At 40.2% G+C, this 15,475-nt stretch overlaps 1 protein-coding gene across 1 annotated transcript in view; it reads right to left on the reverse strand.

Moving 5' to 3' along the window:
- Positions 1–13,501: 13,501 nt before the first annotated feature.
- The window catches only part of themis (thymocyte selection associated), a 58,774-nt gene continuing 56,800 nt past the window's right edge, over positions 13,502–15,475 (reverse strand). The window contains exon 7 of the mRNA XM_048531605.1: positions 13,502–13,970. Coding sequence (XP_048387562.1) covers positions 13,960–13,970 — 11 coding nt within the window. The 3' untranslated portion in view covers positions 13,502–13,959. The remainder of the gene's footprint in view (positions 13,971–15,475) is intronic.

Here is a 15,475-nt window from a genome sequence, read left to right on the forward strand (position 1 = left end):
GTAAAATATCCTTTCTTTACCATCCTCTGATATAGTTATGTGCACAAAATCTGTTTCTTTTCATTCACTAGAATGTAAATTTCACATTACTACAACCAGGACCCAAACAACAATAGTGGCCCAGCAGCAGTTGCCTGGTTATTGACAGGGCTTAAGTGTGCAAACACACTTTGGTCTCCAGCTGTTGGAAACAAGGTGCACTTTACGTTGATCACACAGTTCCCTGCTTCTCTGTAGAGGGCGCTGCAGCACGAAACTCTCAAAGTCTATGGGAACATCTGATATGAAAGTCCCAGAAACAGGCCATTTTGCCCAGCAGACGGCTTTATCGGCGATTCAAGCCTTCCTCACCCATCTTTATTAGCTTAACCCTTTATTTCCTTCTCCTTAAATGTGTTTATACCATTCATGTCAATTACTTCCTGTGGTAATGAGTTCCACGTTCTCAGCACATTGTGAGTGAAGATGTTTTTTCAGAAATGTTTAATTAGCTAATGCCTTGTATTGATGCTTCGAGCTTTGTTCTTCTTCAAAAGTGGAAACACTTTGTTTCCACACATTCAAAACCTTTCATAACTTTATTGACACAATAGGCTGCCCCTCGGCCTCTTTTCAAGCGAAATCAAACGAGAGCTATATTTTTTAAAAAAGTACTTTGTTCATTACATTTGTAAAGGTATATTACATGTCTTTTCAAATTTAACATTCTATAAAGTGCGATGCAGACTGGTTTCCTTGAATACAGTGCACGAGTGCCTCACTTGCTATTACAGGTTATACTTATTCTGCATATTTATTTTTCATGTTTAGTATTCTTTGGTGCATACTTTCTGTTTGCAGTAAAACATTTTATACAAGTTTACGAGCTGGATTGCTGTGGACATGTGGCCTCAACCTCTGCCGTAGCTTGCTTTCACTTTGGGTTGTAGCTGAAAGTAAAGCCAGTGCAAGATGTCCCCACTTTAACCATGCTCTGCTCTGCTGATGTTTTGTCTTAATGTTATTTTGATCTCAGGACCTATTTCTGCAAATAAAATCACTTTTTATTTTAGCACTGCTTTAGTTATCATCCAATTGCACTTTATTCATAATCCTCAGTATGTTTTTGCATGTTGTGTCCTCAGTGCAGCGTTGTACACAGAATCCCTGTAGTGTGGAATGAGGCTATTCAATCCATCGCATCTGCACTGACCCGCTGCAAAGCATCCCACCCAATCCTCATAACCCCACATTTCCCATGGCTTATGCACCTAGCCTACATACTGTGAACAATTTAGCATGGCCAATGCACCTAACCCACTCCAGAAACTGGAGCGTCTGGAGGAAACCCGTGCAGACATGAGAAGAACATGCAAACTTTGCATAGTTGCCTGAGAGTGGAATCGAGCCCATATCCTAGTGCTGTGAGGTAGCAGCGCTAATCACCGAGTCACCATGCTAACCATCAGCACATGTTCACCCATCCTTAATGTGCAATTACATATCATTGCACATCAGAGCCATGGCAGTAACATCGATCCTGATGGGAGAAAGTTGTTTGCAGTCAAGGTAATGTAATCATTTAAAACAAAAACTTTCTGGAGTGAAGACCTGTACAATATCCAAAGCAGGAGTTTTTTTTTTGCAAAGAAGCAAAGGCTGTTCATCGCTGTATTAAGGACCGTTCATTGATGCTAACTTCTGGGGTTTCAAAAATCCATGCTGTGTGAGAGACACAGGTGTCATAGAGGTCTAGAGGTGTTTGCTTCTGTAAACAGATTATGGTAAAATTGTTTTATTGCACAGGAAATGGATTGCGATTCCTCTGTGTGTCATCATACTCAAGTATTGGGGTCAGTTACTCAGGTGGTTGGGGGGCAGGCTTGCAATGCAGCATGATACCAACAGCATAGGTTCAATTCCTGCATCGGCTGAGGTTACCATGAAGCACTTTCCTTCTCAACCTCTGCCCTCACCTGAGATGTAGTGACCCTCAGATTAAACCACCAGTTGTCTCTCTCTATTGAGAGAGCAGCCCAAGGTCTGGTAAGGCTCTGGTGACTTGACCAACTGCCTCACTACCTGGTGTGAGTGGCTATCTACCAACAGGAAGGCAGAATGCCAGTGGCAGGGTATATGATATTAACCTGCTATAGTTGAATAGCTGAAAGCATGCAGAAGCAGCAAGTGGGTGAGGAGGTTGGCCTGTATGATTGATATGTGAAGATGAGAAGTAGTGTCAGAATATACAAGCTAAGTGTTCACTATCAGGTAGTGCTGAATGAATTTCGCAAAGGCAGGAAATAAGTCAGCAGTGTGTTCGTGGCCTCACATTTTCCTGTGATAGCTGAAATCTAATACATTTCCTTCCATGGATATTCATTGGTGTAAATTATTTTTAGTAAGTCCTGCCTCCAAGGTAATAGCAGTGGCACATGAGAATCTCATGCTACCCTGTGCACCATTCAACTTTGTGCAGTTATTTCTATAGCGACCAGTTGTCTGTGTTGAACTCCATGAAACAAGGGTAGGATGTGTGATGTCAGCTTTTAATTCAGAGAAGGCAAAACAGCAAAGGGATGGGGGACAGAGGAGTATTTGGATGCTGGCAGGAGGGAAGTCCAAGGTATCATGGTTGCATGTGGGATGGTAAGGTGAATGAGGGCCCTAATGGGTGGGGCTGGTGATGTCAAGGGAAAGGTTCTTTGGTTCAAATTGAGGGTGCTGTGTAGCAAATGGAACAGTCATAGGGGAGTTGGATTCAGCTGTGTGAAGATCCAGCACTGTTTATTCATAGACTAGGCCCGAAACGTCAGCTTTTGTGCTCCTAAGATGCTGCTTGGCCTACTGTGTTCATCCAGCTCCACGCTTTGTTATCTCGGATTCTCCAGCATCTGCAGTTCTCATTATCTCTAAGTAGCAGTATCAGCCATGTTCAGTGCTAGTGCTTAGGTCCCATGAGTGAAAGACGTTATTAACTGCACTCTTGTGGCCCTTAAGAACTCCTCCGGAACAGCACCGGTTTTTGAGATTCGCAAAAGCTTTTGCTCCTTCATTCTTGATTACAGGCTAAGAATATTGCAGATAGGTGCTCATTCCCAAGGGAGCTATTGTAACACATACATCTTTACTCATATCACAGCTCCCAGAGATTTCTGAAGCCCCGGGCCAGGGTGACAATGATGACGACAGTCTGCTCTACAAATTACTAACTCCCATGACTTAGTCAAATACTGAAAGTGAACTCAGGTATCCACCAGAGCTATCACAGCGCACAGCATTAACTTTTTATAAATGGTCTACTTGTGCTTTGGCTGGTCTGAAAGAGCTTTGTCATCACAGAGAATAAAATGGTCTGTTACACCCAATCTGGCCCATTAACATGGAGACATGGCTCAAGGACCATTGTCACCTGAGGAACGTTAACCATTTCTGGGGCCTGAGGAGGAGGTAATAAATACAAATTAGCCTTTATTGGATGCCAGGATAATCTGATCTATACGACGTTCGACGAGTAATAAGGTACCTGCCTGCCCACTGTCCCACCATCAGAACCCCATTGCCACCCTGCAATGGGGCAGGGGTAGAGTCAAACTCCCACAGAACAGGATTTTAGTTTAATTTTCAGTAGCTGTTGGGGTTTGGAAGGTGCTATACATCTCTCCCTGCTACAGCAAAATGCTTGAATTCCTTCTCTGAGTTTTCTTATGAAGTTCCTTCTTCCTGGACTGGAGAATTGTATGTGAAGCAATCTATTTTACTTAATTTGCCTTTGCTAAGGGTGTTTTTATGGGATATAACTATATTGGAACAGTTGCTGTTTAGTTGTTAAATAATCTATTGTTCTGTTAAGTTTTCCAATAGAACCAATTTATTCTAATTCTTGTTTTGTTTTGCTTGTATTTTAACTATAGTGTAAGAATAAAGTGTATTTTGCTTCATGCCTAGTAGTTTGACCAATTGAATTACATCCAGAACACAACACTTTACACTTGCCTTTAAAAATAGGATGTAGTTGGTGTCTAGGCTGTTTTCTTAACATAATTTGAGGGGGTTTGGTTTGGTTTGCTGATCTCACATGATAAAGATGCATCAAGTAATATCCAACTATGTCTGCTCTTATAGCAAGTAGACACATGGGTGTGTCAGTCACAAATTGTAATCAAGCACACAGTAAAACAAAACTTGTACATGTTTTGGCATCAATTGCATGTGGCAGGAAGGATGATCACACACAAATGCCCTTTTGACGAAGTTGCCCCCTCACACCCACACAGTCCTGATGACCCCAAGAGAGATTCTTGTTGGAAAGTGCCGATATTGGTACTTACCCTGCTGGACTGGACCCATGCTCAGCAATGAATTTGCTCACTTTCTCAGAGACCATTATCCAGGCAACAATGGCTAGTTGGGAGGGACTTCTGATATAAACAACAGAAAAGCGCAGCTTTCCCTGATACCCTGCAGGAGATTCTGTAAGATGCATCATAGAATTGTGGGACAGCTGAATGTCAACATCATATAATTGGGAATAATTGCTTGGAGAAATCTTTTTGTCTGCAGCACTGCAGTGTCCTGCTAGTGTCACACAACCTGCCTACTGCAGCAAGATCACTAGCACCCTGCCCCAAAAGCTGCTGTATTGTCAACTAATGGCAGTTGCGCCTACCAAAATCTTCCCCTATCACAGAAATACGTGTTTGAAATGGCACGTGTTGCCCATGCAAGCTAACGCTTCACATACAGTCATACAGCATGCAAACAGACTCTGAGGTCCCACCAGTTCATGCTGAACATAATCACAAATTAAACTAGACTCACCTGCCCGTTCCTCACCCATATCCCTCCAAACCTTTCCTCTTCATGCACTTACCTAAGTGTCTTTTAGATGTTGGAACTGTGCTCATATCTACCACTTTCTCAGGACATTCATTCCTCATGTGAACCACCCTCTGTGCATAGAAGTTGATCCTCATGTCTTCTTGAAATTTCTCTACTCACCTTAAAAAATATGTCCCTTAATCTTGAAATCCCCCACCCTATGGAAAAGACAAGTTCTATTAACCTTATCTTTGCTCATGATTTTCTCAACCTCTACATGGTCACCCCTCAGCCTCCCATGCTCTGGTGAAAAAGAGCCCCAGCCTTTCTTTATAGGTCAAACCTTCCATTTTCGGCAACATCTTGGTAAATCTCTTCTGAATCCTCTCTTGTTTAATAATATCCTTCCTTTAATTTTAATTGTAATCATGTAGAAAATGGGAAAGCACAGAAGATCAGATATTGTGCACACTTCCAGTTATAATGTTGTGTATGGCATGCCACTGACAAAAAAACTACTCAGCCTGACCACACGTATGAGCTATATAGTTCAAATCATATAAAAAACATCACTTTTATCATGGTAGCCAGGTTTGTGGAGCCATGCTCTCTGTGTTTTGATCCTCACATTTGCAGGGATTGTTCTTTAAGATTTCCTGCATGCGCTAACCCCTCATCGTTGCTAGAAACACAAGCTCCTTCCCGGCCTCAAGCTCTTCACAGGACACCCTTAAATCCAGACGCTGGCTCTTTTCATCGTAGAATCTCTTAAAGTGCGGAAACAGACCATTCTTCCCATCGAGCCCACAGAAAACCTTCTGAACAGCATCCCACACAGACCCAACCACCCCCCCCCCCCCACCCCCCGCTCTTTCCCTGTAACCCTGCACTTCCAATGGCTGATCCACCCAACCTGCACATCCCTGGACACTATGAACAATTTAGCATGGCCAATCCACCTAACCAGCACATCTTTTCTCTGTTATGTCATATGTTGTCTATCAAAGGAAAAACAAAATCACTATTATCCAGCAGGCTGCAATGTATTTGTAGTGATTAGAATGATGTTGGCCAGGTTGATCTCATTGAGTATGAGATCCCTGATTTGAGCTGTTAACCTGGGCCAATCAGATTGGAAGCAGATATAACAGATACTGGAAAGATGAGAGGGTATCCTGGCTGACAGATATAAACAGGTGTGTCAGGGATTCTCCTTAGTCTAGGGACTGGCTCTGAGCTGGCTTGTCAGAGTTCATGTACTGTACACATGTAAATAAAGGGTGACTTGGTGATCGGATACTGACTTCTGTGGAGTTATTTCAGTACTGTTGCTGTTTCCCTTTTAAAGGGACTGCACTCTGTTACAAGAAAAGCTCCCTGGAGACATGGTTTCTTCTCAACGCTGCTCATTCCAGGTGGAGTGTAGGCAGGATTCCATGCACAAAAGTCATAAAATCATTAAACAGTTATGGCACAGGAGGAAGTCATCCAACCTGTTGAGTCCAATTTTGATCTCTGTTACAGCAATCCAGGAGATCAGGTGGGCAAACAAAATTTCCATCTTACTTCCAACCAGCAGGACCACACCATATGTTACAGTTCCAGCATTCAAAAATCAGGGGGAAATGCATTTTTATCGTATGTGCCTGTTTAAAATGGTTCTGGATCATCATCTGATGCTAATAAATGAAGAATTATTATGAACTCAGTGTTAGGGGCCCTTGTGGTGCAACGGTATTCTTTCCCATGCTGAACCAGAGGGCCCAGATTCAAGTCCCACTTGATCCAGAGATGTTTGAATGAGTTGATTAAAAATATCAATCACTCCTGTGAATTCAGTGAGAATCCTTGGCCCTGTAAGCATTGAAATAATTAAGCAATAATTATCTCATTTTGCCAAAGCAGCTTGCAAATCTCAATTAAAGGTTGACTCAAATGTTTAGGGCTTTCATTCATTTGATTCCATATTTTAAATACATTTATCGACACACAATCATACCCTTGTTTGAGTTTTTCCTCCTCTCTAGTTAGAAATTTTTCCACTCAGATACCAACTGCTTCTGGGACTACGTATTCAAGCTGCCAGATTTTGATGCCATATTTCTATGCTTTTGGGCAGGAGTTCAAGATTAAATATGAAGTGTGTGTGTGTCCTCCAGAACACTTAGGTGTCCTAAGTTGCTGTGGCAACATGTATGTTTGCATGAATATTGTGGCCCCAAGTTTAGGTTAGTGATGGTAGATAATCAACATTTTTGGCCGTGTTATGAACACTCTTACTCGGTCATTAGCCATTGACCAGGGAAGAGGAATAGAATGAACAGCCCTTATTCCTGGATGTCATGGTGGAACGCAGGGCCAATAGGGAATTCCTGACGAAGTTACACAGAAAAGCCACACACACTGACCAAGTACTGAATTTCAACATCAACCACCCGAACACCCACAAACGAAGTTGCATGAAAACACTATTTAAATGAGGAGCAACAACACACTGTAGCGACCCAGAACGACACCAAAAAGGACAGTACCTTCAGCAAGTGTTTAAGCACAACTGATACCCGAACAACTGGATCCGACGATGCCTATCACACGAACAACAACAAGAAGATACTACACACCCTAACACATGCATCACGCCACCATACATCAAGAATATATCCAAACTGACCACAAGGCTCCTACGACCATTGGACATCAGGGTAGCACACAAACCCACATCAACCTTACACCAACTGCAAACTCGAACCAATTCCCCTACTGACTGTGGACAGAACCAATGTAATATACAAAATTCCATGCAAGGACTGCGACAAACATTACATTGGATAGACAGGAAGAAAATTGGCCACAAGGGTACATGAACACCAACTAACATCAAAAAGACATGACTAATACTCATCATTCATTTCCATTCATTTAGATAAGAACCACCAGTTCAACTGGGTCAAACCAGGATCCTAGGACAGGCCAAACAGAGACAAGCATAGGAATTCCTAGAGGCTTGGTTCTCCACTAAGAAGGCCATCAACAAACACATAGAACTAGACACTATAAATACACCACTGCAAAGGAATACCGGAAATGAGGTAATCAGATCCAACGGACACCTCAGTTTAAACACCAGGTGGGAAAACACAATGGCGCTTCACTGGAATCTGCACTGATAATGTTACCCAGCAGGGTAATGAAACATCTGCAAACTAATGAACCAGCTGGATGAGCGACCCAACCACAACATCCACAATCCGAGCTGCAAATCTACTCTAAAACCTTAGACATTAGCTTCTGACTTACATGCAGGGGCTACCCAGCGTCACTTGAGTTCTGGATATAGAGTAACTGCCATGAAATCTAACAAACAGTAACTAAAATTGCTTTGAAGTAATGGTAGATTATGAATTATTGCTCTCAGTAAGTTGGATATTAATGTTTTTATGATGATGGGAGTGTCATCCATTTTTCACATATATTTAACTAGTCAAGAGCCAAAGTTTCCAACTCTGCCACATTCTTGCTTTCTCGTCTTAATTCTGTTGGTCTTTCTGTCAATTGCACACGTTGTGTAGGGCCCCCATACCACATATTAAGTGCAGTGAATGGGCATGTAACATGAGGAAATGTTCAGGTACTTTGAGGTCCATACACTCACACTAAACAGCCTGTGATCAAAGTTCAAGTTCTATCCTTGAAGAAATGTTGAAAAGGCATTTTTCTCAAATCTGCTAATGTTACATTTTATTTTGCATTTTCTTACAGTTATGTAACTGGACATTAAATTACATGTCTGAGATAAATGATGGGATAGAATAAAATACAGCCTGGCTGACAGATCCATCAGCAGAACTTGATACCATTCTGTGACATTCCAAACGACCTCAAGCCATGTGCATTTTAAAGTGTTACAGCGCTTACATATTTACGACTTGCTCAAGGACAAAAAGAACAGTAAAAACTGAATGTCTGGACTCCTAAAAGTACAGTTTGCATTTCCTTACATTGTTTTAGGAAGAGATGATGTAAGAATTCTGTATAATTAAGCAGCCTAATATTTTACAAATAATAATTTTACCTATAAATATATTTTATCTACATCTATTTTAAACATTCATATCTTAGAAATACAGAAGCAAAAATGACAAAACAAAAATGTTCTCATTTCCATATAGCGCACTAAATAAAATCATAGGTCTCTGCACCAGCATTAGATTAGTATGGAGGGATTGCAACTTTGATTTTGTGTCGTAAAATTACAGTATTTTACTTTGTCATTCTTCACCTCTCCCACAGACTACCATTTTCTCTGCCACAAGGCATCTGTTAATGGTGCTTCTGCCTCAGAGAATAAAGAACTAATGGGACCTGCTATTTTGAAGAAGCAGTGGACACAGATTGTCCATGCCCACCAACCAAATTTCTTTCGAAAGACCACATATGATAGATAGACCGAAGTAATCAATTCTGATGGAGATCAACTGCAGTGACTTATTTTGGAGCTGTGACGCACCTAGCCAACTTTTATCTAGGGTACATAGTTGATAGATAAAGCAACTGTGGGCCACTCCACCCTCACAAATTAGGTCTTGAAGGTACTGCTAAATTGCCTTGATTATTTAAGTGATCCCAGCTATGACTTGGACTTGGTCAGTGGATAAGCACATGGATGGATTTTTCACCAGGTTTCAATTAGTGGAATGTGTCCTATGGAATCTTCAAACTATTGTCTTAGATGCACCTCAGCTCCAGTGGTTGCTCAGGGTAATGTCCTAGGCTTAATTATTTCCAGCAATTTCTTCATCTTCCCTGCACTATTAGGTCACAAGTGAGGATGTTCACTGCAGATTGCACAGTATTTAGTTGCCGTAGCAACTGCTTAGGTAATCACACAAGCCATGCCTGATTGCAGCATCCAGACTTGGGCTGTTAAGTTGCAAGCAACATTTGTTCCATGCAAGTGCCAAGCAATGGCTATTTCCAATCCAAACATCTTCTGATACTCAACAGCAGAGCCACTGTTGTAAATCCCAACACTAACGTCTTGGAAGTTATTGAGCAGAAGCTCAAACAAATCAATGCTGTTTTAAGAGAGCAAATCAGAGATTGGATAATCTGTTATGATTAATTGACCTTGCGACTCATCAAAATGTTTTCAACATTTACAAGACACAACTCCAATCACACTTGAGAAATTCATCACCATTCAAGACAAAAACAGCTTGCATTTTGGCATCCAATCCACCAATGTAAACATTCACTCCCTCCTCCGCTAATGCAATGTAAATCAGCTACAGGATGCACAGCAACACCACAAATTCCTTTAATGATACCTTCCAATTCTGTGACCTCCATTGACTAGAAGTACAGGGGAAACACATGCATGGGAACACTACCGTGTGCAAATCTTCCTTCGCTGTCCCAACTTGGAAATGTATTGCCATTCCTTCATTATTAATTTGTCAAAATCCTGGCAGAATTGTGCAAGTAATTTCACCACATGAACTGTAGCAGTTCAAGAAGATGGTTCACCTCCATCTTTTCATGGAATGGGTAACAACTGCTGTATTTATCAATGACACCCACATGAATGAACTGAAAAAATGAAAGGTAACAAATTATGTTATCTGAAAAGTAAGAATGTACAGGTTTATGAAGAGAAGACAGATGAATGGCACTCGATGAACTGCTCAGTTGGAGTGCAGATATGATAGGCAAAATAGCCTCTTTCCACATGATAATAATTGCCTTATTACATGATTAACAAAGCTTCACACCATCAGTGGCTAATTTTCAACGTTAGGAGATACTTCTTTAATTTCTTCAAAGATGGACTAAAAGAAATTTGATGAGGCCACTATTTAAGCCACTTTATTTCAGATGATGTGACTGTACAGATAAACAGCTTTTTTCCCATCACACCCCTGTCAGTGGCTTATCACATATAAAAACAATTCCTAACCACTCCACTCCATGCAGTTCTGAGCTTGTTCAAAGCATGAATTCATACGTTGCTATTTGAAGATGTGACTGAATTTGCAGTTTTGCTGCACTTAACTACAAATCTGCCTCTCGGTATCTTTTTAAAAAACCCCCTCCTGCTCAGTTAGACAGAGATAAACTTCGCAATGCATTGGTGACTTTTTTTTAAATCATCAATTGAAAGAGGCTAAGAAACAGCTTATTACTTAGTCTATTGAGAAACATCAATGCTTAGCTTGTTGATACTTAAATCATCTATTATCTCAGTTTCTTCTTTACAACTCATGAGATTACAGTTTGGTTTATATTTAAGCTAACACTTAAAATCCTTTCTGTGGAACTTCCTTTAAAATTCTGAAAACTGTCAGGTACATAATTTGCGGTTAACCTGAAGTGGTGAGAAAATTGCTTACAGTGCATGTGCATAGGAAATGGTTGTTAAAATGATAATTGGGATCCAGCAGTGAAAATATTGCATAGGGATATCAGAGAGAAACTGAAAGGCTGTTACTGAAAATTAGATGAGAATTTATCAACAGATAACAAGTTATAAAATGACATACTGTCAATGAATGTGATTCATTATGTGCACTTAATGACATTTAGCAAAAGATATAATTTAGAATGTACTTGTTCCATTTGGCAGAGGCAATGTATCAAGGCACAAGACAGAAAAAGGACTTTTTTTTAAACAAGATATACCATTAATTTTAAAAGCATCCTCCTAAACAACAATGGCCTACATTTTTCGCTTTTACTCCCTCTCCTCCTGTCATCATAACTTCTTCCAAAGTACCCATCTTGGGTACACTGACCAAAATATCCCCAGCAAGCCCTTCATCACTCCTTGACCTTCCAATTCACTTGGTTTCATCCCAGGATTGTCTTAAATAGGTCTTGAAAGTCACATACTTTCACCTCTTATTCCTACTTTAACACTCATTAACAAAACTTTAGACTGCCAATCCTAATCTGTCTATGGCTCAGTGTCAAATTCTGTTTGATAATGCACCCGTGAAATGCATAGGAGGTTTTACAAATTGATTTATAAACCAGTAAAAGATGACTTATAATTGCAAGTTGTGTTGAATTGACTGCTGTGAATTACCTATTCTGACAAACAATCCTTGTTTACAACCATTTTGCCCAAGTAAAGATCAATAGCAAATGAAATTAAATACAGCTAACTGTAGGGTTGATTTGAAAGCAAAATAGGGGACATACTCACGGTATGTGCTGAACTTGAAAAGGAAGTTGTTTGGAATGATACAGACTCAGCATTAACTATACCCAGTCATTGCACAGCAGCAATTACAAAATCAAACTGAATTATATTACCCCACCATCAGAATACCCGGCTGATGCAACCTGCTGTGGATGTCCTAAGTCTGAAAAAAATAGAAAATGCTGGAGAAACTCAGCAGGTCTAGCGGTATCTGTGGAGAAAGAAACAGAGTTAACGTTCCAAGTCCAATGTCACTCTTTTTTCAGAGTGAGATTTGAATCATTGATCTTTTTTCCTCAAAGGCAATGTTGCCACCTAATGGAAGAAGTAGTACGGGCATGCATCATGCATTTTGTGGTTAACTGCCTAATGTGCTAAAATCTGTAGCTTGCAGGTTGTTGTCTTAAATGGGTTAGATGGTGGGAAGAAACGTTTTTAAAAGTGAAACCATGCTTACTGGGTTTCTCCTTCTGGATCATTTGGGAAGTTAATTCTACGATGTTAGTAGTTTCTACGGGAAGCAGAACAACAATACTTAGCAAGGTTTCAGAACTGTTCCCATTGTGTACAAGGACAGAGTTATCAAAAGCCTGGCATAAAAATATCATGTCAGTTTAGATATTAAACTCAGTTCTGTAAATGTTACCTTGGTACCACTTGAATAAGAGCACAGAGCTCTCCCTGAATGACAGCCAACCTTTATCTCTTAAACAACTGGTAATTTATCTCAGTGCTGTTTTTCTGCAAACTAAAGAATACATTTGCCTGCAAAACACAAACTGATTACATTTCATTGGCCATGAATTATTTTGCAATGAGATGAGGATGTGTAATGGACTACACAAAAGCAACTCTCCCTTTCTATATTTAGTATATTTTCAATTTGCTTTGCTTTGATGCTTTCTTCTTTGACTCTCACTCCCTATTATCATGTGAAATCTGTTTCTGCAACACTATTTTACATTTCTCTTCAGGTTTAATTTTACCCCCATTTTATGCTAAAGATTGAGGGGAGGTACCCAGTGAATTTCTTTGTGAGGCAAAGAAGCTCAACCGGCTGGGGCTGCCAAACGTAATAAGTTTAGAGGAATGGTGTTAGACAGAGACATCAGGCTGAGACAGCTGAAGCACTAGTGTGCAGAATGCCAGAGCAGAAGAGAGAGTTGAGAGTGACACAGCAGATTTGGAAATGGGACAAACAGAAATAATTTTTAAAAATTAAAATGCGTTTCACCAATCAATTACCTGGTGACACCATCTACTCAACAACAATGGAAAAAAATCCACAATCATTGAGGATGCTAAATTATGGAAACAGAATTTTTTGTAACATGGATGTTGGTGACTGGTTTGATGTTATAAAAATGGTTTAAATTTAATTGCTTTTACAAAATTAATACTAACATTATTCATACATCTGCAAACACTGGTAATGTTTCAATTTAATAAGAAATACAAATTCTGTAATATCTCAATGTTGATTCTCATTTTTAGGTCATGTTTATACAAGCAAAATAAATACTTCAGTATTGCCAAATAGAAGTGAATAAATTAATCCCAAGATATATAAACATCCATTGCAACCAATACTGTTTGGTAAAATCCACACCATATTTACGAGAATTCCAATTACTTCCAATGCTTTTGGATCATAAAAATTCTGTTGCAAATTCTAAGAATTAAAAAAAAGCAAAAATTAATAAATCTGTTCCTCTAAGGCAGAGCAACATTTCATCTCCAGGAATACAACCTATGGGGGCATCATTATCTGATATTCGAATTAAAATATTTGTTCCAGGCAGTTTCAGTAGTTCTAAGTTCAAAAAAAATTTAATCAAACTTTACAAATTTGGGTTCTGGAGGAAAAAAATAATGTAATACTTCAGCCAGAAGACTGTATTTTTTCACAACCAGATGCCTGCTTGAGTTCTTGAACGCATTTTTCATGTTCATTCTTCTTAATGGTTGTCTGAAATTGAGATACAAATAGGAGATTAAATCAGAACAGACTGTACAGATTGTGATAGATATTTATGTCAACCCATTTTTGGCCTGACTGCAAGACATAGGAAAGGATTGCAGTGGCAGACATTTTAAGACATTATCGCCAACCATGAACTTGTGTGGATTTTGAGATGGAAGGAGATTGAAAGTTGTACTCGTTCTGTTTGGGAAATTCTGTAATCCTACTTGCCCTATGCTTTGCTGTTTGAAGGTCATAGCATTTGACTTTGATATACAGGCAGTTTCCTCATCTGGAACCAATCCTGAATGACAGGCTTTGTTCTCTGCTGGAGATGATATCGGCCAGGAGATATCAAAAACAGGTCAGCAGTTGGGTTCATGATAGCGTAGAAGGGAGAAACTGGGAAAATTAATTGAAAGAGAATAATCACACTGGCTACGTGATATGCTACTCCCTCACTGAGGCAAATCCGGTAGCAGGAATCCAATCAAACTAATTAGGAGCCAATTAGTGGTAGGTCTTACAAAAATACAGTGATTCTGACACTGTTAGCCAGTGTGCCTGCATTCTAGCAAACAAGAAGCTAAACAGCAGGAGTTTGGGGCTGCATTGTAGCTGAAGGAGTTTTAAAGGCAATCATCAGAAAATGGCAAGGCTGCTGTCTTTGTGTCTGACAGGTCTGCCTTTGAGCAAAGATATTTTCTAACGTAATGGACCCAATGATAATACCCATATTGTACATTTAACCTGACACAGCCAACAGTGATTTGCTTATCAGTTATTTTAAGCTGAGGTGCACAAAACATTTTGATCTAATTCTCAGAAAGGCTTGGAGGGATATGGGCCAGGAGTGGGCAGGCAGGACTAGTTTAGTTTGGGATTATAGATAATGGGAACTGCAGATGCTGGAGAATTCCAAGATAATAAAATGTGAGGCTGGATGAACACAGCAGGCCAAGCAGCATCTCAGGAGCACAAAAGCTGACGTTTCGGGCCTAGACCCTTCATCAGAGAACATCTCTGATGAAGGGTCTAGGCCCGAAACGTCAGCTTTTGTGCTCCTGAGATGCTGCTTGGCCTGCTGTGTTCATCCAGCCTCACATTTTATTAGTTTGGGATTATGTTCAGCATGGACTGGTTGGATTGAAGGGTCTGTTTCTGTGCTGTATGACTCTATGACTCTGTCGAGGGTGGTGGCGGTGGAGGTTGTTTCTTTGGACTGAGCATTGTCCCTTTATGGTAACTGCAATACAACAACAGCACCCAGGATAGGTACCGAAGAAGTTTACCAGGGTGCTACCCGGTATGAGGGATTTTAGCTATGAAGAAAGGTTGAATAGACTGGGCTTGTTTTCACTGGAATGCAGGAGGCTGAGAGGTGACCTGATTGAAATTTATAAGGTTTTAAATGGCATGGATAGAGTGGAAAGTATGACACTTTTTCTCAGGGTGGAGGGGTCAATTACCAGGGGAGACAGATTCAGGTGCAGGGTGGGGTGTGTTTAAAA

This window comes from Stegostoma tigrinum, chromosome 4, assembly GCF_030684315.1.
Source record: "Stegostoma tigrinum isolate sSteTig4 chromosome 4, sSteTig4.hap1, whole genome shotgun sequence".
Lineage (NCBI taxonomy): Eukaryota > Metazoa > Chordata > Chondrichthyes > Orectolobiformes > Stegostomatidae > Stegostoma > Stegostoma tigrinum.